Below are 22,628 nucleotides of genomic sequence, written 5' to 3'. Positions count from 1 at the left end.
TTAGATGCCTGTTTTTGTGGTGATCCAGTCACGGAAATAAGTCACTCGCGTGTAAACTCCAGGTTTATTTGGCTTGGCACATTCATCTCCCCAGCTCACTATTCCCACGAGGTACCACATCAGTCTAGAGTCTGGAGTAACCAGTGGTCCCCCAGAGTCCCCCTAGAAAAAGAAGGGGAAGAAATATTTAATTGATCAGAAGAGAAAATGCAATTCTCTCCATAGACAGGAGATTCTATCCTATAGGAGAAGTTAACAAGCAGTATTTCAAGAGCAGGCATTTGTACAGAATCCAGGCTGTTTCTGAAACTTGAGTCAAAAGTCTGGCATTTTCCAGGGGACCTCCTGACCTCTGTTTCAGTAAAAAAACCTAACAAAAAGCTTCTGTTCTGTTTTGTGATACACTGCTTCCCACCTGCCTTGTCTTCTTCCTTATACAGACTATGGAAACACCAGTACAGGCAGCAATCTAAGAGAGCATGAACCTTTTTTTTTAACAGGTTTTAATAGTAATTGTTATTCTAAAAATAAACAATTTTAGTCACTTTCAGCAATAACATTTAAAAATTAGCTTAGAGCTCCTTTTTGCTTGGAGCTTTCATCAAGAACTTGGTCTTCTAGTTAGATGATATCTCCTTAAGGTATTATCCACGTCCCAGGGCTCAATTTTGATACTGTTAATAGTGTGACATGGTAATAATAATTAAACTGGAAACATTACAGACTGAGAGGCAATCCTCACACAGCAGACCAAATTTCCCAACTTTCACCAAAATTATTTACTGAACTAAACAGCAGTTGTACCCCTCTGCTTAGGTCTTTTCGGTGCTGAGCCAGGAACAGAGGAATGAGCTTCCCAGGCTTACTCTGCAGGGAGTTTGTCTTTGGGCAAAAATCTGTAGGACTGCGATTACAGGAAGAGTCTGTATTAAATCAGCACTTTAAGAGTAAAATCTTTTAATATAACATAAATAGAAATTATGTTTTTAAAAGTTATCACTATGGAAATATTTTTGTTTGAACATAAACATTTCCTTACAACATTTGCAGACCTGCAGCATGCATGTTTCCTTCCCATTCTTTTACATCTACCTTCCTTATAGTTATCTTTGTTTCAGACGGTTTTCTTTTCACTGAGCCAAGTCTGTTACCAAAGATCACATTGTAACAGATCTGTTATGATATGATCCAGTCCAGAATTTAATTTCAGTTAGTGACAGTGCATTTTTTCTGGTAACTTAACATTCTTAACCTTGTTCCTTCTCATCTCTACAGATGTCTGGTGTTAGCTACTTAAGACATGTAACTTTTAGCTCATTTTAGTATAACAGCTCATAATTAGTATAGCATTTAGTGGTAAATGATGTGTACTAAATGCTATTTCACTCTACACCTAAATTCCTGTTTGAATGGAGCCTATTTAAAGGACTAATACACTGTCCATTAAGATGTGGTCAGCCAGATACTTCAGCATTAAAATATTTTTCCTTTCTAATTTTCAGCTACAGTTACCTGACAAGCATCTACTCCTCCTTCCAAGTATCCCGCACACAACATCCTGGGTGTTATGTCCCCATCATACACTTCTTCTCTGTTGCAAGTGTCTGAGTCAATAAGTTTCACTGTTGCCTCCTGAAGAGCATTTGGGGCTGGACCTGAGAGAAAATGCAATTTGGGTAGTTATCAACATAATTACTTTGCAGTAGTTAATATACAGGAAGAGTGTTTAATGTCCTCTTCTGGAGGACCAGCTTGACTTGGTTTAATGTGGAAATTTTGCTTGTTGATCTTCCTAGGTCAGGCCCTTAAGGTGAATGTACATAAAATTACAGACTCACTTAGGAACTGTACCATTAAGGCTGAACATAGTACACAGCACCTTAAGTGTAAAGCCATATATTTTACACATGTTCCATAACACAAATTCCATGTTCCATGGAAGACAAATTACTCAGAAATTTGAGCAGATGATACAAAATGAAGACATTTGATTCCATTGCTACATGTACTCTTAGTGTGGCCTGGTAAGAGTGTGAGCTCGGGTAATTCACAGCTCACTCCACACATTCACCTGAAAGCTCACAGAGTTATCTGTAGCTTCTGACTAGTTCTGGCAAAATACTTTTTTAGGTTCTAGATAAACACATGCATGGCTGGACTACCTGTCTTAAGAATTTACAATATGAACTATAAAGGCTGGGAAAACAGAAGAGTCTTTTTTTTTTTTTTTTTTTTCTCCAGTGGACTGTGGTTCTGTCTTTATTCACTCCAGTTTTAGAACAAGAAACTTATGCCTATAAACTAAACAAACCTATTGCAAACATTAGGCTTGCTGTCATATCACATGTGGCTACAGAAGTCGTATCAGTTCACTCAGAGCTGCTGTTTATGGACCATACAGGTCACCTGGCAGACTCAGGACTCACCATCATTGGTGAGAGCTCCCCAGCCTGTGATGACAGCATAAGTATTGTAGGGAAAAGTCTGAGATGGCTCTGGCAGACAGACCCGGTGTATGCTGCTTGTGAACTCAACTCGTTTGGAGAGCTGCACAAGTGCAATGTCATAGTCATGCTCTGGGTAGAGGTACTTCTCATGGATAATAATTGTCTTGACTGATCGCTTCAAGCTTGGTGGCTTCAAAAGAGCTCCAAAAGTAGCAGTCCACTTCTGAGGGTGAGTCATGCTGAAAAAGGTAAGAGTGCTGTAAGTATTTTGCTGTAAATATGTGTTTGGGACTTTAAATTCGCAGAGTATCTTTACTGGAAAACTCCTTCAAGCCAGCTCCATACTAGAAAGTTGTGGCATCCATCACTTTCCATAGCAGAACTGTGGGCTACTGCTAGAAGAGGGCACTCCTGCATTCCCTCAGCCATGGTCCTGTACTCCTCCCCTGCTCCTTGTCCCTGATCTAACCATTGTGTGGTCATAGGGTGTCATCGAATCCAAAAGCTCTTCTGCTGTGAACTCTTCATTTCCCTTACTCTTTTTGCACAGTAATAATCTGTTCCATTTAAAAATACCTTGCAGCCTCACAATTGCCATGCTCTAAACAAAAAATGCTGGGAGTGTGTGGCTGAGCAGAGGGGCAGGAACTCGGGATGGTAGCTGCTGGTAGCAGTCTGCAGTAGCAGCAACCCATTGTATCACGAAGGCATATGTTTAAGAAATATAAAGTATAACAGGAAACAAATACTCTGCCATTTCACACACCTTACCTTTTCAGCACTTTTTTTGGTCAGTGCACCAAGTGACTATTGATTTTCACTCATAAAATTGCCAGTTCTGCTCCCGAGGGCCAGTCTTTGGTTTCTCATTGAAACATCCAGCTGATGGGCCTACTTAACTCTGACTTTTCTCTTCCAAAATTGTTTGTCTGGGAAAGAGTCAAGGGTGTGGTGCAAACCTGGAAAGCCACACAACTTGATGCAGAAGGGACACATTCTGCTGCAGATTCTAAGATGGGAACTTACTCTCTGAAGCAGTGAGCTGCAGACACCAGCCATGTGTTGCTGATGAGTGTTGCACCACAGCGATGGATGTTATTGTACTGCAGACTGGCCTGCCACGGCCAGTCCCCAGTCTCTGCGGAAGACAATCCGCCAACGATTCGCAGCGATGAGGATTTTGCCATTGACTTGACTGATCTATTCTGCCGTAACCCACAGACTGTCAGAAAGGATAAAGAGAGTATTAGCTATTCTTCTGTTTAGTAAATCCTGCGAATGGCTGTGGAAAACATATGTAAAATTCCACACCACCTATTCTGTAAAAATGTATTGTCATCAACAAGAAAACATACCTTCCACCAGCCCTCCCAAATCTGAGCTCCTCATGCACAACCCATGCACAGCTGACTATCATGGAAAGCCATGATGGTCAAACATTCAGGCTTAGCTGTGTGAGCAGCCCAGCTCAGGAATCAAAACATTCACCATACACCCAAGACAATTCCCAAATAGAGGCATTGCCAACTTTAATGTCTCAGGTAATTTCTCATTAGGATAAAATGTGAAAAAGGCAAAACCTAGAATGGGAATGATCCAAGTCGTGGGGTTTTACCATGCATGCATGCAGATTACATCAGCAAGATGTCACCTTGAGACAGGCAACTGATCACTGCAGTCTGCAAGTGGACCTGGAGAGGCACTTCAAGCAAAGAGCACCACACTACTCCAACCAGAGATGACAAAATGCATGGATACCTACAGCATGGTATGCATCCATGACACAAAATGAGCATTTTTATCCAAACCCAGAGAGAAATTGAAATATCCACAGTTTCAGCTATTAAACTGAGGATATTCAGGAGCAGCTGAAGCTCCTGCATAGCTTTAGAAACTTCCTCAATGAACAGACCTACTTCAGTTGTCTTCTCCCATCCAAACAACATCAAATCCATCCTACCTGGACCAAGACCCACTAGTTTTCATCCAGGTCCCAATTTCAGCTAGACATTAGGAAAGTTGACACACAGGACTATCCCAATTCATTGAAAAAGAGACAGAGATGAGAATTATTTTCATAGTGACCACACAGTCCAAACCATTGCTGCAAGGCTCGTCACCCAGACAGTGACCTGGGAGGGGGCCAAACCAGAACTTGGTAATTCATCATTGAGGAGCTGCCAGCCCCAGGGCCCTTGAAGTTCTCAGAAGTGAAAAACTGGAGCCACAGAGAGGCTTCTCATCCCTTTCCTGCTAGGATCTGCACAACATTATGTTAACAGTACTTCATGGTCAAAAGCGGCAGGAATACCACAGCAGACTGAAAGCTGTTCATAAATTTAGAAGAAGAAAGAAAGGTTACACCACACTGAGGAGTTCATGAGCTCAGTGTAGAATCTGATATTTAAAACCAATATGAAGGAAATCAGTGAAACCTAAATCTACCCATCCAAAAGTTTTGTGTAGAAGACAAACTTCAGAATATACCATAGTTCATAGGACTGTCTGAAGAAATGTTTTTCCCTCCTAAAAGCTCTTTGTAATCCTCAGTAACTGGTCCTAAAACTGCACAATCCTACCAACCACCTGAGCAGTCGATGTTCAAAACACAAGGAATAAACTCAGTTCCATCAGTCCCAGGACACCAGCAGCTACATCAGACCCAAAAAGTTATGTAATTTAATCTTTCACTATTTGACAGCTTATTGCTAAGGAACTGATCAAACCTTCTCAGAGTTAAAAGAAACTTGTAAGCAAAGATAGCTTTTATGACTATTTTATCTCCAAGCAAGCTGACTTCTTTCTCTGAAAACTTAAAAAAACCATCTCTAAAACAAGGTATCACTATCTAACCCCTACAGCAATGCCTTGAGAAGACCAGTCATGTTTCTGTATATTTCCATGAGGAACAATTTTGTGCTGTCAGCCATTCCAAAATCCAGAAGATTTTGATTATAATCACAGGCTGATGTAACTTCTGTACATTTCCTTGTGGTACCTCTCTCCTTTCAATGGGTGCTAAAGAAAATTACAAAGTCCCAATTTCTGAGAGTACAAGGTCACGTTCATTAGACAGAAGGATGAGGAAAGGCTCTTAAGGGCCAGAAAAAGTGCTCAGGGACTCTTGACGCTAATTTTAAAAGTTGGAGGTGAGATTTCTGATGTTTAAAAAAAGCCTCACTTACTGTCATTGAAGATGGCTTCTGCTCTTACCGGCTCCACATCTGAAACAAGGAAACAAAGAATCAGGGTAAGGCCAGGCCAGCACATGCAAGGTTCCCCATCCTCATGGTCATTCCCCCAACAGCTGTTTGAGTACAGGGCACACAGGAGGCATGGCTGAGGGGCTGCTAGAGAAAGCAGGGTACCCATATGTGTTCAAGTTCAAGTGCTGGCTGTTGGCCTCCTCTGCAGTCAGTGTTGTCTGAGGACCAGGCACTCATCCTGCCCATCCTGCTGGCCCCTGGTGTTTCTGGAGGGGAGTACAGACAAAACAAGTCTTGTATTACTCAAGATCTACAATTTTGTTGGGGAGAAATTGTTATGGTGGAAATTTTTGAAGCTCCTCTTATTTGCAAAAAAAAAAAAAAAAAAAAAAAATCAACAATTCACATATTACACCCAAGACAGGGCCAGAGAAGATCTGCTACTCTGTCTGGCACTCATTTCACTGCAGCAATGGAAGCTTACAATAGCAGTGGCTCACTCTCCTTTCTCCTATCTTATTGGTACACTAATAATACTAAAATAGATGGTTCATAGCAATTTATTGCATGGCACAGCAGGTTTTAGCAATACATTCCCTCCTTTAACATACATGTTGTATGTTTACTGAAAATATGGCATGCCCATGCTGACAATAACAAGCACTGGCTCAAGGTTTAAATCAATCCCTTTTTTTCCAGAATGCTGTTTTTCACTAGAGCCACCACTGTAGTTTCCAGCATTTGAAACAATTTAAAAAATAATACTAATTTCTTTTTAAAAAAATCACAATTTCAATACAGTTTTTTCATTATAAAGTGATTCTATACTAGTGTCAACAACTTCATATTTTGTGTCTGGATAGGCTTTCTCAGCAAATCCCTATCCCTATCCAATTCCTTCCTTTCTCTTTGCTGCTACACAGAATATTATCCTAGTTTTGAGCCAAACCCACACCAAGTCAGGAGGAGTCTCTTTTGAATGCAAAGGGCTCTGGCTCACACTTGTCACCTGTTGGGTTTGTATCACAAGTGTTTTGCATGCAGGCTTGACACTCCCTCAGGTATGCTGGGTGAATTGTCTGTTTGCAATTCACCAGTACCAGATGTGTGCTCACTCATTTCTTAATATGACAGTAAGCAGATTATGATAGAAAAAAGGAAACAAGCAGAACTCCAGCACACATACAGCTTGTCTGCAGGGAATGTTACAGACCAAAGGCAGTGCTAGGGCTGCCACGCGTGTGAGCAACCACTGCTTTATTTTATAAGGATGGGAGATGAGTTAAAGTTGGACATTTATGTAGCAACACCGTCTAATCACTATAGAAGGAACTGAAGTCTTATTCCCTATGAACAGGAACTGTTCCCATGATGAAGATAATTATATTTCACTGGTGGGCAAGACACAACTTCCAAGGTCCTCTTTCAAATAAAAATGCTCATTTGTACTTTCTCAATTCATATGAAAAAAAGGAAGAAAACACTAAAAATACATGTGCTTGTGCACTTCAGTAACACTAGTTGTATTCTGTGAATTTCCATGGATAATATGGTTGGTTGTCTCCTACAGCCCTTACATCAAAATGGAATAACACCACAGAGCAAAAGCTAGGTCAGCAGAGGGATTCCGCAGTGGTGTAAATATTACTGTTTGCCAAACTGTACTAAGGCTTTGGCCACTTCCCCTGTATATTTACATTGGCTAGAAGTGCTTTGAAAAATCTAGCCCTACTTGTTTCTTCTGATGCTCTTTATGATGAGCATCCAGTGTTTTCCTAGAAATTCATACCACCTTCAGAACTAGTTCATCATTTGGGTCCCACCAATACTTTACATCTGGAAACTGGTAGGAAACCAACAAATGTAACTCACAATGAAAGAGGACATTTTGCCTTTAAGTGCTGCACTGACAACAATGTTTTTTAGCTTTTCTCTGGGTGGAGAGACATTTACCTCATAATTCATAATTATAAAGCCTGCAGCACGACATTATCACTTACATTATGTTGCAAAGCTCATTGAGAAGACAAAAGGAGCAACTAGCTTGTTCAAGTGCAGTGCCGGAAGCAATTCAATTGGCATGTTCCCACTGCATGGAGTTTTGCTGTGAGTCACAGGTGCTCTGCAAGGCACCTGCATGTATCTCTGTTTGCCTTTTTATGAGGCACCTAGAAAAAAGTACAAACCTCACATGGGCAAAATTTTACCCATTGCTTCCAGTTGGATCAACTTCTGTGTAATTGGATACACAAGCCTTCCATACACACACTGCCAGTCCATGCAGCTCTGAATGTCAGCATGTCTTACACTATATCACTGCTATGCAACTGCTACACTCTCCTTCCCATCCTCTGCTGAAGGAAAAAGGCCAGTGATACCCTGTTTTAATTACTGTTAGCAAATTCAGTGCTGTATTCACTAGGGTAGGGTCCCAAACGCAGAGCACATGAATGTGTTTGGAAAACCGAAGTAACTGACCCTATTTTCAGATAAGCTGAGCCCACAGTAGATCAAAAGCATTAGAGTTACATGATACCACTGGAAATAAGGTTGCTTATTGGTTTACCTTGCTAGGGGCTTGCCTTCATTTGTTACCAGCTTCAGATTTTGGCCTGTTGAAGAGCACAGATGTTCATATTGTGCCAGCCAGTGTGTTGCAAGCACTGCCTTGAAGCAGTCACTTGTAAGGCACGAGAGAAAATTTCGCTGCCCTGCTCATTTACTAGTTGCCCTGGTTGTTTGCACTACCAAGAAAAAGCATCAATTAGTAACAATTAAAGTGTCATATCTCGTCCCAACCGCATATGGCTGCAAAAGTAGTTGTTTGTGTCACATTTAGGAAAACAGTGTTCAAGCTTCTACTGTAAACAAGTTCGATTTGAACCTGTGTTGAATACCTGTAAAATGGAGCTTGCCAATGAATTCAAGCTTGCTTAACTTTAATGATAAAACAAATGTCTAAATTAAAATGGCAGCAATCTATTGAAATGCAGCTTAGGGATTCCATCTCAGAAGAGGGCTCTGTTCTCCAATTGGACAAGCAATTTTGTTAATATTGTTATTTTACATATTTATTAAACAAAATAACTCTAAAACATGGGTAAATTCTTAATTTCTGATTAACTTGCACTTACTATTTAAGGCTAATAAATTATCAGTAAAGAACTTTTTTACTCCTCAACATATGTGTCTAAGCAAACTTGGAAGGAAATGCTCGTAGTTAACTGCAGAGTGAAAGGGACATCTTATCTGTGAGGGTTTCAGAGGTTCCTGTGGAAAAATGTGCTCACTTGGCTACATCTCTAAATAATGTCAGTGTCATTGCATCACAGGAATCCATCGTGTGCCCGCTACCTCATTTCATTTTATCCACAGAGTTCAGTGTTTATGTTAAAAGGAAAAGATCAGACAGAACTCTATGATATAAGACTATCAGACATTAAATTGACATAGTGCAAGCAAGGCAACCAAATGAATTATTAGGGGATATTATGCAATTTCAGCATGGAAAGAGCCAGAGATAGCTGCAAATTTAAAGAAGATACATGCTTTAAAAATCTGATGCAGTTTTACCGAATTACATAATTTCTCACAGGTGCTGATTCATAAAAGAAACTTGATTTTCTTTATAGGTTTCTACACTTACAGATTTTCTAGATGTGAAAGCATTACTTCTAGTCTCAAAAGCAAACTGCATGTTCCATCCTCTACTATATCAAGTTCCCACCTCTTGCTGGTTGTTCTAAGATGTTTTTTCACACAGAAAGTTTAAGGTGGAGGAGATTTTCTTGAAAGGGATATGAATGGAGGAAAGGATTGTAAACAAAAATAAGAAAGAGTATGCACTTCAATACTCATAACACATTCTCGGAAATGCATTTGAAGCACAGCTTTGGGAAATGCACCAGGGAGCAGAGGAAGCATTTTTCCCACTGTCCTTCACCACATTTTAATAACAACTTTCTTGAAAGGAGTGAGAATTACAAAATTCTCAGGTACATCAGAAACAGGGGCCTCACCCAGAGTTATGCAGGGTAACAACTGCACATGCAGACAAAAAGAGGATCACCGGCCAGGTTCAGTAGGTCACCAAACTGGGCAGCTGAGAGGAGTGTCACAGAGCACATGTCCTGCCGTGCACACAGAGGTGGGGATAATAGCTTTACCCTAGTGCTCTTTAATTACGGTAAAGACCACAAAGGTCTGAAGTACTGGGGGAAATGGGAATAAGAGCAGTGAGCAGCAGATTCAGTTGTGTTCCAAAAACTGTACCTTAAAGGAACTGCAGGAATTTCATGAAAGATGGCAAAACATGAGCTTTGGGTTTAGCAGGAAAGGCATGCTCTTGTGTGGTTACATCGTTCATACATCCTAAAATGTCTCTCCACTAACCTTGCAATATTTTCACTGCTCACAACAGGAATTACCTCTCCAGATTTATGCACCCTTGTAGAAGTAGCAAAACATGGCTTAGATACAGGTGATGGAATTCTCATTCCTTCAACAGAGTAGAGTAACCTGATAGACACGACTGCTTTGTGCCTCTAGTTGTCCCTGTCACCCAGCTGTTCCCTCTCTGCTGATGTTCACTGCACCTGTCCTCACATCTGTGACTCCCACCACTGTCCCCCATCAGCATCTTAATTCCGTCCATGAGGCAGACATAGGTCCATACCTCAAAGCTCCATCTGGTTGTCCTGCAGCTCGAGGAGGGATCTGCTATGTACCAGTTCTGTAACAGGCACCAAAACAGATAAGACTTTTAGCATTACTTTTCTTCCTGACCTACACTCATGCCTGAGCTGCAATCAATGTCTTACTACAGTAAAGGCAGCCCAGATTGCTCTCAACCTCTGCAGACAAGGCAGGGAAAAAACAGGGTTTGAGTGAGAAAATCAATTAAATTAATGTATCTGGGTCATGAGAAGAGAGGTCAAGATGACTTTCTGCTTAATGCCTTTATCACAAGCATATCCTTGCAAAATACTAATTTTAAAATACATTTCAGTCCCTCCCATTTCAGTCATTCTCTCTAGACTCTTACTGAAATGTACCACCTTGTGCCACACTAGTGACCTCAAAGTGGAGGAATATCAGATCTCCACTGTTTCCCAATGTACAGATACATGTTCAGTTCCACTCCCCAGAGATGCTGTTGTGGCTGATAAAGGGCAAATATCCAGACTGCTCCATACACTATTCGACATGGAACATTCCTCATCAACCCTGTCAGACACTCATCTGCATGACTCCCACAGAAGACTAGATAAAGAGGTAAGAATCTGTCTGCCAGGTTCTGTACTTTGTAGTTGTTAGGAGCTTTAGCAAGCCCCAGATTCCAGATGAATAGAAACAATAACAGTTGGCTTGTTGATCAAAACCAATTCATGACTCATTATTCATGGTCAAAACCTTTGGCTGTGCAACAGATGGGAATCCTTCCTACTCACTTTGAACAGTGCCAGTGATCTTGCAACCAGCTTCTTTCTGACATCAGAAGTACATTCCCAAAAATACATCTTGGGATACTTCCAACCTACCTGACAAAGGGAAATAGCCTGGCAAGCTGCTTTATACTTTACTTAATACGGATCCAGACTGTCAGGTGACTCTACTTCTAACCAAGAAACCCTCAGGAAAATAAATCAGCCTTGCAGGAGAACTCTTTGTTGCCAGAGCTATACAGAAGGCAAACTGCAACGTCTTCTTTCAGTGCCAGTGGAAGAGCAAGTCCTAACATGGGTGTTTCCAAGCCATCTGACACTTTGATATCTCACTTTGATTGCCCTTGCACTGCTCTTCAGGGAAGGTTTGCTGAGTTCTTCACTGAAAATTTGGCTTCTAGTGGGGTTTGTACAAAAGTGCAAAGAATTCTATCAGTTCTTATTTTCTATCAAAATCAGAGGGAATGCGTGGATGTAAACCATCCTTGACCAGGGGACTCTGATGTCTAGCTAAATAAGAAAGCAGGAACTTCAGCAATGATACATTTGAAGGTACCCTGACAAAAATGTATTTTTGCAGTCCTGTGTAAAGAACATCTACAGTTTAGTGACAGAAAAATCAGAGACAGTATTATGTTGTTTTCCTTGAAGTTCTGCACATTTTCTATTTTCTCACATATGTATGATGAAGCTTCTTTCTGTTTTATTAAAAAAAAAAAAACAAACCAAACCAAAACTAAGAACATATTGTCAGTATAGACTTTATCCTATCTTTATTCCCAGTCCTCAGGGATGCAGAGGCAAAGCAAGTTCTACCCCTGGTCTGGTAGACCACTTAATGTTGTAGTGCTGATCTGAACTGCAGCTTGAAGGTTTCAAGTGTAGCACCCAGTTTGGAGGAGTTTGTTGGAGCTGATTCTCAAGGCAAATACTTGTGAGTGAAGCGCAGGTTGAGACATGGTGTTGAATAACAAGGTGATTATTTCAGGGGAGGAAGACTTAAGGAGGTTCCCTTTATCAGACTCCCCCTAGCATGTGATATAAATGAGTGCCTGACCTAGATTTGTTCAGCTAGTGAGCTATGCTTAGCTAAAGTGAGCTATATCATGGCCCCTAAATTAGAATCTTTTGATAAGGTGGTTACAAAGAACAGTTTAATGATTTTTTTACAAGCTATTATGAAAATGTCATTCTGAAAATGCCTTAGGATAAATAAGGATTCCAGCTGGCAAAAAGGTACAATGAAGCAATATTTAGAAAGGTGCCTGCAGAGCATGGAAAAAATCTAGAGCTTTTTAGGTTCCATGGTTTAAATACTCATAGTGGACAAGATACTTCAGGAGGCGAGAGAAAAGTAGAAAACGCAAAACCTAGATTCTTCTGTCGACCTCTAGGATCTGTTGAAAACTGTCATTTCTCCCTGGTGTGAGAAATGAGTTTGATAAATTGAGACCAGCACCTCCTCTAAAAGCACAGGAGCTCTCCATTCTATACTCTTCTCCTGAGTCCACCTGAAATGGCAACACCATTCAGGATCTGGCCTAAGCTTCATACCACTGCTGAATCCTCTTAACAAAGAAAGATCAAAATTTTTTTGGACAGCCTTTTATTGTTGTCTCTTAGAAATGCCAAGGTATTGTTTATGTTCCTTTGTGTCACTCATAGCACTTGCACAATGCTAGTCCTGTAATGAGTAGCTGACCTGTACAGTCAGTGTTTTATGGTTAGGCTGGGAGAGCCAAGAAAAGCAACACATCGTTTGTCACACAGCATTGATAAAGTGATATAGATGCCATCTCTTAGTGAGACTATTTAATGAAAAAATTGCAATTCAATTACATTAGCCAATTTTTTAATTAGCTATTAGTGCATTACTGTAACATTCCTGGTGCAGTTCAAGGTCAACTAAAACAATTTTGATTCACTTCCCACATTTACCAGACTGAATAAAAGCAGCTTGACTTGATAAGATCTCAGTCCTTTTTTAACAATATTTTTTGTACTCTTTCCAATGTTATCCTTTATGTAAAGCATCAAATTACACTGAAGATTCAAAATTCACTAACTCTTCACCCAACTGTGTAAACAAAACTCTTTGAATCTCTCTGATGCCCACACAGTATTTTTATCTGGGAGAATTTACATGTGCACTTTGTTGAACAGGAACTACTGGCATATAAAGAACACTGCAGGGAAATGGTGATGATTTGCCCAGAGGGATGTCACCTATCATCCTGAGCCATTCCAAAGGGGAAGGCTGGTTGGCCCATCAAGAAACAATGGGAGTGTGACAGCTCATATTTGAGTTCCATTGCATTACCACAATGCAAATATGTGCCCAGTTCAAGCACCAAGTGGAGGAACAAGAAGTTGCTTCTGCTCATTTCTGAGTGGGAGGAAGTCTGGATCCATCCAGTATGGAATCTGGCCCAGGTATCTTGTTCTCTAAATACAGCTGTCTAACCTCTGGTTCAAGTAGTCTAGTGTGGAACAGCAAGCAGCAAGCACCCACCCTATCACTGTACTGTCACCCCTGCACTTAGGAGCAAGCAGTTCTGCCAAAACAAACGGAGCAAGTATGTGTCCCTAGCTGTCAACCAGCAACTCATCCTTAAAAAGTTTGACACGCAGAAAAATTGCTGACTATATACAACTGAAGCCAAGACAGAGACAAAATTCTAAGCCTGCACAAAAATTCTGTAGCAGAACCAAAGTGTAGAAGGTAGTGCAGTTAATGGTCATATTCTGCAGATTTATGTCTGCTTTGTGAAGAAGGGGATAGAATCCCTAGCTGAGAAGTCATGTAGATAAAAACATATGCCTTTCTTTCCCTTTCCTCTGGGGAATTTGCAAGGATATTGATCCTCACATCAAATAATATTTTTTCAGTGCATTGGTTCTTTCCCCTTGTCATCCAAATATACTTCCTGCACTTTCAGGCTCCATGACAGTAACATAAAGTTGGTACTGCAGATTGGAGGAAGGCTGAGGCTGTACAGCGAAACCACAAAGTAACTGCTCCCAGTTATTCATATTTAAGATATTTTTTAAAGATTTAGGGGGGCTTGCCACTGATTTTGGTCTAACTTAAGGAGCATGAAAGACTGTCATTCAGACACAGTAACATCAAAAGCCATCATCAAAAGGAAAAAAACCAAATCCCATCAATCAGAAAATGGAAATAATTACTTTTAAAAGAAATGTAATATACTTACTTGAGACGGTGGAAGACCGGACATTTATTCGCAGAGGCCCTGTGTATTTTCTCAGGCCCCTCCGTAAGATCTTTCCAACTCTTTCCCGCAGTGCTTCTCTAGAATCCGTAGAGGAGAACCAGAATGTGAGCAAAGCCTCTGTCATCACACCGTCAGTATCTGGGCTACAAACCAATGAAAGAGTCTCGTTACCTCCAGCCCACTTCTGCATTTCTTAGCTTTTATCTTAGCTCCTCTAGCAATGGCAATGTAAATAAAAGATTAGATACATTTTCAAACATTTGTGAGAAGAAATTTCCAAAAGAAATCCAAGAACGCTGAATGGCCAAATGCATCATAGGCTAGAAAGTGGCATGATGCTTTCTGTGAACAAATGGCCAATTTTATACTAGAGTCTGAAAAGCAGTCGCTGACTACACACCTGAGACAGAAGAGAGGAAGGATGAAGTGATCTGATTGCAATGAAAAGCTGGATAAACAGCACTTCAGAAACATGAGGTAAGTGATTAGCAGCATCTACACAGACCTTTCAATGGCCCTGAACACAGAGTAAAAATTTACAGTCACCACCAAAAAGGTACTTGGACCTTTTTGGGAGGTGGGGAGAGACCACCGCAGCAACCTCTTGGAGAATATTCCTAATAACCTCATGTGGTGCAACAATAAATGAAACTTGGCAGCATACCCACAGTATATTTATTAAAGTCAAAGAGATGGATCACAAAAGGGGCCTTCAACACCTCATTGAAAAGTGCAAGCAGCACACACATTGAGACAAACAATTCCACAGTTTCAATGTAAGATCACAGAAAGGAAAAGGGAGAAAAGTCTTGTAACAGGCTGAATTCACCTGGTAGTTGTATTTCATTTTCCTCAAAGCATCAGATATTGCAAGAGATGGAATGATAGACTACAAACATCAAACTGACTAATCTGGCATAGTAAATCTTGCTCTGTACTTGCAGATGTCTTATCCCTGGTCATCACAAAGGGAAGGTAAGGACTTGCACCAGGAACCTTCTCTCTTGTGCCTCCTCCCACCTGAACCAAGAAGCAATGAGACACAAGCCACAAGAGATGAAATCACAGTTACTTCATACAGGGGAAGAACTAAAAGCAGGTTGCTCTTACTTTAGCAAGGAAAGGAAAAGAGAAGATTTCCTAGTTATATCTCATTGCCTTGGAAATTTGTAACTACATAAAGGAAAAATAGAAGACAGCTTATACAGAACTCATGCAATCAGGCTTTAATCTTTGAAAGGAACACGTGCCAAATTGAAACAGACATTCCTGATATCGCCAGTGGAGGGAAAGAAAAGGTCATATGCTTTAAGCACACCAAGGCATGCCAAGTGGTTTGTAGGTGAGCAGAAAGACACACTCCTTGCCTCAAGGATCTCATAATTGAGACTGAGAGGTTGTATGTGAACTTTTCAACAGACTGCTTTTTCCATTTGTTCCAACTTCAGCGTGATTGCCACTTTGTTTATTTTCCAGATATTATCTGATCCAACTGTGGGTGTTGCTCTGCATTTCTGAGGTGTTCCCTCACCTGTCCCCCCACTCCTCTTCCTGTGCTGTGCCACACTGGAATTACCGTATCAACTCTTGCAAGCAAACCACACCTCTCGAAACCCTCAGCTAAGTACTGCCCACCCTGATTCACTTATTATATAGCAGAGATCCAGAGCCAAGGACACCTAGTCAAGATTAGTATTGTCTTTGGGCATTATTATTGATGCGTTGCTTATACTGATCCAAAAGATATGCACAGTCCTTTCCAAGTAAATTCACAACCATGATCCTGCTCAAAAGAACTTGCAGTCTGAGCCCTTGAAGAGGCACAAAGAGTGTACATCTGAAAAAGCAAACAAGCTTTGGCACATGCAAATCTTGCATCCAACACAGCAAACATCACAAGTACCCTCAGTCTGTGCTTGGGAAAAAGAAGTAATGAAAAATATCACTTATCCCTACATATTGGCCTCTCAGATCCCTAAATCACCCTGCCTATGCTTGCAACACTCTAGCCAGTATCAAAAAATATACTTAAATCTGCATTCCAATAACAACTTGTGTGTAACTGGGATTAAGCTAAGGTAGAGGAGGAGGCAGGATGTCACAAATCATGTAAGAACAAAAAGGAGCACATTCACAAGGATTAGATCTTTAGATCTTAGTCTTGCAGCTTTAGTCTATGATTATGAAGGCATTCAAGGTCTATATTTGCAAAGTGTTGGGCACTGTTACTCAGGAGCAAGATGTTAGTACTACAATAGACAGTTCTATAAAAAGATCATTTTCAGCACTTAACAGTGGTAAAAAAAATCAAATTAAACGTTACATATTATTGGCAGTTGAACAGAGAGTAAAAGAGGGGAAAAAGCTCCACATTGCTCAATGATAATCTCAACTGTGGGTCTGACCTCTTCATCTCAAAAAAGCAGGAACAGCAGACCTGAGAGATGTATGGAACAGGATGATAAGAAACAGTTTGAAATGCAAAGAATGCTGAGTAGACTGGGACTTCCAACCGAAAAAAAAAATTTGAAAAGAGTGGATCTTATCGAGTACAAGAGAAAACGGATATGATGGGAGTGTCCAGTATCAGTAATTGCATGGAGAGGAGGAGTAGTGATCAACTTTTCATCATCTCTTTGAGCAAGGAGCTAGGGGTCATTGAATGATCAGAAGAAGGTGGTTCTTCACAAGTATCTCCTTCCTAAAGGACCGAGGTGCACGGATTTCAAGAGCCCAGGAGACAACAGACAAGTCCTTGGGAAATAACGCCACCGAGGGCTGCTAAACAAACCACAACCACTTCAAGAACTCCCAAGTGGTAAATACCTGGAGGCAGGGAGCATACCAAGGAGCAGTTATCACAGGTCTGTTGTGCTGCTCCTGTTTCCTGGGCACCTACTTATGCCCATTCTTAGAGCCACAATGATAAGTGGGACTTTCTGAGCCAGCACAGCCTGGTTTTACTTGACAAGCCCAGCGCAATAGCAATGCTAGAAATGACATCTGCATTATGGTGTAAGAAATAGTTCTGAAAATCCTTTTTTGGTTTTAGATAGCTTTAGTTATCTCTGCTTTAATAACTAAATCTTGCTCAGGATCTGAACACAAACTTGTTGGAATTTGGACTGACTAAAGGGTATCTTCTGCATTAAGATCCAAAGGAGAGCAAGGTTCAGAACCAGATTATGCTCAGTTAGGGATTATGCTCTGGTTTTACACACACACTTTACTGAATACACTTTACTGAATCAGATCTAGCTGGGCTTGGTGTACATTTAATTTTATCTCAGCTGCGTGCATTTATTATAATCTCACATACCTCACTCTGATTAAGCGTGAACGGATGTATTTTTTCCTTAAAATGGAATTGTAAAATGTCTTGTCGATCTGTTGAAAAAAGAAAAATATAAGATAACAACAAAAAAGGAGGGAAGCGGACATATTGCTGGAAGGAGCATTAAGAAAACAGCATTCAGTTTACAGCTTACAGAGCCAAGAAACAGAATGCAGCCCAGCCTCTAGATAATATTTGTCACAAACCTTTCCTAACCATTTCCCCTTTGACGTAAGGCATATCATAAAAAAGCAAACTCATTTTTCTAAATGTCCTATGGCTACATCAGTGTGCCACTGCAGTGCTGTCTTGTCCTCTCCCAGGCATGAGAAATACACAAACATCCTTGGAACACACTGCTGCACTCTTCCAAAGCACAGCTTCCTAAAGACTGCCCACAGAACGGATACAGCATGCTGTGCTCTGCAGTGCACTCAGCCTCTCTTGTAAGGGCCCTTTCTGACACAGCATTTGCCCTTGGTCTTATAGAAATCTATAGCAAAGCCACCAATAATTTCAAATTATTATTTGATTATCATGTTCTCCTATCACCCTTGTGATTTTCCACGTGCTTGGATAATCGTCAAGCAATTCTCATCAGAAACTGGAAATCCAGGACTCCTAAGGAATCGATCCCCAAATAACATCTTTACCAGTTCCTGCTCAACTACATCCTGTCAGGATGTCATCTCAAGATTGCAGGATCGGTCTGAGGCAGCTCAGTGTGATATAACATGGCATGAAATTCTGCCAGGAATGGCTCGGGATCACTGAAGGATTGAGAAATAGCAGAGTCACTGGTGAGTTATGCAGCAACTCCTCCTACCAGCAAGACCCAGTAAATTGAACATATCCTGTAAACATCAAATGCATTACAGGGAAAACTGCACAGAAATGCTTTACAACATCATGTAAGCTTTTTTTTTTTTTTTAGTTTTTAGCCCTTAAAGGCAGTCTATTTTAGCCAATTCTCAAGATGTTCTGTTTTCCAAAGGAAAGGAAAAAGTAATGGTTCTCAAACTATTAATATGTTGAAATATGTCAGATACAGGAACAAGCATGCAAGCATGAAATATGGGCGTGATTCCTCCTAAGGAACACAAACCCCCTATTTTCCAGCCTTGGCTGTCACAAGATAAAGCTTCATGGCATTATACAGGGATATTGAAGCAGAATAATTATAAGATGAAAACTGCACAATGATTATTTTAAGGTGATTTTAAGCATACATTAGTAAGGAAAAAAAGAAACATTTTTAATGGTCATGCATTTAGCTGATGTTTTACATTGCTCTTACTGGCAGTTATCTGCAAGTAGTTTGGCATTTGGAACAGACAAAATTCTATGGAAAAAGACATCTCAACTGCAACAAGCTGCTGTAGATATGCAGAATGCATTTTATCCTCTCACTTTGCAGACTGCCAGCTGCTACCACTACATTTTGTGATGCATCCAGTTAAAATGAGTTTTGTTTCCTATAACTCCACATCCTGTTCCACCACAACCTCCCCTGGTTATTGGAAGCAGTTGCCCTTAGACAAAAAGGGATGTTTTTTTGCCTTTTTTTTTTTTAATGATAACATTTGCTTATCATTTCTGTCACAGTGCTACCTGCTGCACCAGTGATTGTGTAAGCAGAAGCATGCGGCTGAGCAGCACTGCCAGCTTTGTGGCATGCAGTGGCCTGTGCTATCTTTGGCTGCACTGTCTTTGAGAACTTTTGAGATATTTGGGACAGAGATTTCTTTGAGGAGTGCTTTTCAATCAATAGAGAGGCTTGAGCTGGGCTGAGATACACATCAAGCTGCTGCATTGCTAACAAGCACAGTGAAAGCAGAGTGATTTTCAGCTTGGGAGTGAAGAGGGCAGGAATTCACAATTCCTTGCAAGAGAGGGTTGTGTCCATTTGACATTCCCAAATCCTTTATCTCCTCCTGACAGCTGGATTTTCAAGATACCTTATTGTCTCAGATGTTAGAGTGTTTTTGCTACACTTTCCACCTGCACTTCTGCAGCAGATACAGGGATTCTTACTTCCATTGCCCATTCTCTTGTGTATCTTTGTTACAGCCTAAGCAGCTTGTGTGACTGTGGTTTTTGTACTGCCAACATGTTCAGCTTTCTCCTTTTCTCCTCAGCCTGCACCACTTCCAAGATGTTCCATACAGTCTGATGAGGAACACCATGTGCTGCAGCACAGACAAAGACTTCCAGTGGTGGCTGACAAAACTTTTGTTTGTGCTTTTAACAAAAAGAATCTATGGAATCCAAATGCAACTAAACTACCACCAATGGACACTGGTTTGACAACATTTAATCCAGAAGGCCTGTTAGTTATTTTCATGGGGAGAACAGGAAGCATATGATTTAAAATTATACCCAATCTGTGTTGCTTCCATTCTCTTTCACACTTTCATATCTGAATGAGAAAGTAGACACTTTTTCCATTACACACTGTCACTAACTTTCCCACCCTTAAGAGTTGCCTTAGCACTACATCACCCACAGACAAAAAAATAACTAAAGGGTGGCTTTGTTTTCGGTGAACCTTGCAGGTCCTTTAACACTTTCAAATGTGAGCTAACATTTTTTACTTTTGCAATCTACTGTGTCTTACCGTGAAAGAAGCGCTAGCCAAACATCTGCACTGTGGCCTACTGCTCACCTGCTGATGAATTAACTTGGCAAATATGTCCCAAATCTCTTCTTTCCTTCAACTATGATTTTGGTAACCTGAATTATTAAAAGTAATCTTTATATTCATACAGAGTTTATATAAGAGGAGAGTATGTAGGAAGATGCTGTCAGATAAAAACTTTCAGAGATTAACATTCTGCCTTATATTTTTACAGTTTTTTTTTGGTGAAGCCACACACCAAACAGAAAACATTTCTCTCCAGCCTGCTAATAGCTTTCTTTTCAGCTTGAGTCACAACCTTTGGAGCAAAAGCATCTAGGACTTTGTCCAGTGACCAGGTGTGATCTGGTCCTGCTTGCGAGAAGCATTTAAACTAATTTTAAATGTTTTTCTTTGATTATAGTCCCTCAAAAGTGACACTGTCATGACCAGATCCCTTAAATTCACCTCTGTTTAAGTGCATCTCAATGTTTTTCCTGGCTCTTGTCTAGCAGCAGCTCAACTGTGACAGCTGTTGCTGCAGGCAAGGTCTATGAGCATTCTGAACCAAGTGCCAAGTCCTGCTCCTTTCAAGTGAGAAGCATTTTCCTGACAGTCTTTATTTAGAAAATTACATTTCTAATTTCCTCAGTTTCATTTCATATTCTCCAAAATTTTTACAACACTTCTCTCTATGCAGAACAATTTTCTTAGACAAATTGGACTTTATTCCTGAGTGCTGATCCATCCAATACAGTAATGAACAGTGGCTAGCACCAAAGATGCGTAAGAGGGCAAAACATTCCCACCGTACAAACCCAGACAAAAAGGAAAATCTTCTATATTCCTTGTAGTCTGAAGTTGTTTTATACTTTGATGAAGAAGACTTCTTTTCCTATTCTGTCTCAAAAAACTCTGGATCTCATCATGCTCTTTTTCTTGTGTCATGCCATGTTCAACCTTCTAAGGCCCGTGATCAATCTACTGAAATCTTTCTGATTCTTTTTGTAAAAATCTTTGTGATTTCTGAGTCACACAGTATGTCCTTCCTCCCTGGGACCCAAAATTTAGCAAAGCCCTGGAAATAGGTCACAACAGGGATCCCATTGCTTCAGGGTAGTAGGAACTGAGTTAAGCTGGCCTTGCCCAGATGTGTGGTTGTGTCTGGAAGTGACCCAGCAAGGCTGGCTGTGTCAAGCCCTCGCTTTCTCCCACCACACGCTGCTCTGCCACCGCACACTGCGTCACAAGGTTTATCAGAAAGCTATCTTAAATCTAGTTTGACGGAACTCTCCTCAGGAATATTTGCTGAATGCACTGAGTTACTTGCATGGGATGTTCCAAAGCATTCAGTAGGCTTGGGAGTACAAAGCTTCTTGTTGCTCAATAGTATTGCTTTTTTGCCTGCTGCCAGTTTAGCCCTTCAACAGCTATCCTCATACCACATTCTTCCTGTTACCTCAGTAGCTACTTAGGATGTAAAGCCTATTATTAGTGATATTTAAAGCTTTTTAACCATAAATAGAAATTGCAACATACCACGTGATTCAGTGACTCTCCCCAGTTTACAGCTCAACATGCTGAGACACCCTAGAGCTGACCATAATCCAAACCCAGTAGCTGCTCCTTTGAGAACCTGACATTCTTAGTGCCCTGATTTCAGCTAAGGGGTTGAGAGAGGACACAAGGAGAAAGAACTGACAGGGACAGCAAAACAAAAAAAGAATGTGGTGCTGTTCCAAACCAGGATGTGGACATCACACTCTCCTTGGAAACAGACATTCCAATTACTAGCACAGCCCTACAGCCACAGTCCTTGCCTGAGGTGAAGAAAACAGACCTGAAGGAGAGCAAGCACAATGGTCCCCTTGCCTCCAGCAAACCAGAGGGTCAGAACCCTTCCCATCAGAAACCACACACACAAGGACAGCAGGTCTCAAAGTGGGCAAGAGCTGTGTGATCCCAAACATCAGCAAATGGCATCACAAACTCCTCAGAGGGTTTAAGCTAACAGGGCTGCTAAAGCCGAGGGTGAGTAAGCACTGCCTGACCTGACTGCACTGAAATAAGGAGCTCAGCCAGATGGTTCCCAGAGGCCACATCTGCAAAAGAGGGATCATTGTCCTTGTACAATTGTAGTTCCTAAAAAGACTGGTCTTTCGGATAAAAGAAATTAAGAGGACTAATACATGGGATAACGTCAGGATTTAAAGTACCATGCTTATTCTTGGTGCAACCAATTTCAAAGGCATGTAATGACATGAGTGTTTCATTATAGTTATGTGTATTAGTGACAGCTGGAATTAAGGTCACCTAAGTATTCTCATTCCTACTCCCTGCTTTC

The 22,628-nt window shown here is 40.8% G+C and overlaps 1 protein-coding gene across 1 annotated transcript in view; it reads right to left on the bottom strand.

Annotated features, from left to right (window-relative positions):
- The window catches only part of LOC121360280 (transmembrane protease serine 11E-like), a 39,512-nt gene continuing 16,884 nt past the window's right edge, over positions 1-22,628 (bottom strand). The window contains exons 4-10 of the mRNA XM_041480001.1: positions 17,653-17,720; positions 14,313-14,476; positions 5,633-5,671; positions 3,474-3,669; positions 2,427-2,686; positions 1,513-1,655; positions 1-162 (exon numbers count right to left, since the gene is read on the bottom strand). Coding sequence (XP_041335935.1) covers positions 1-162; positions 1,513-1,655; positions 2,427-2,686; positions 3,474-3,669; positions 5,633-5,671; positions 14,313-14,476; positions 17,653-17,720 — 1,032 coding nt within the window. The remainder of the gene's footprint in view (positions 163-1,512; positions 1,656-2,426; positions 2,687-3,473; positions 3,670-5,632; positions 5,672-14,312; positions 14,477-17,652; positions 17,721-22,628) is intronic.

The sequence above is a fragment of the Pyrgilauda ruficollis genome, unplaced genomic scaffold (assembly GCF_017590135.1).
Source record: "Pyrgilauda ruficollis isolate IOZ18807 unplaced genomic scaffold, ASM1759013v1 scaffold5, whole genome shotgun sequence".
Taxonomy (NCBI): Eukaryota; Metazoa; Chordata; class Aves; order Passeriformes; family Passeridae; genus Pyrgilauda; species Pyrgilauda ruficollis.
This window is presented reverse-complemented; position numbering and strand designations above follow the sequence as displayed.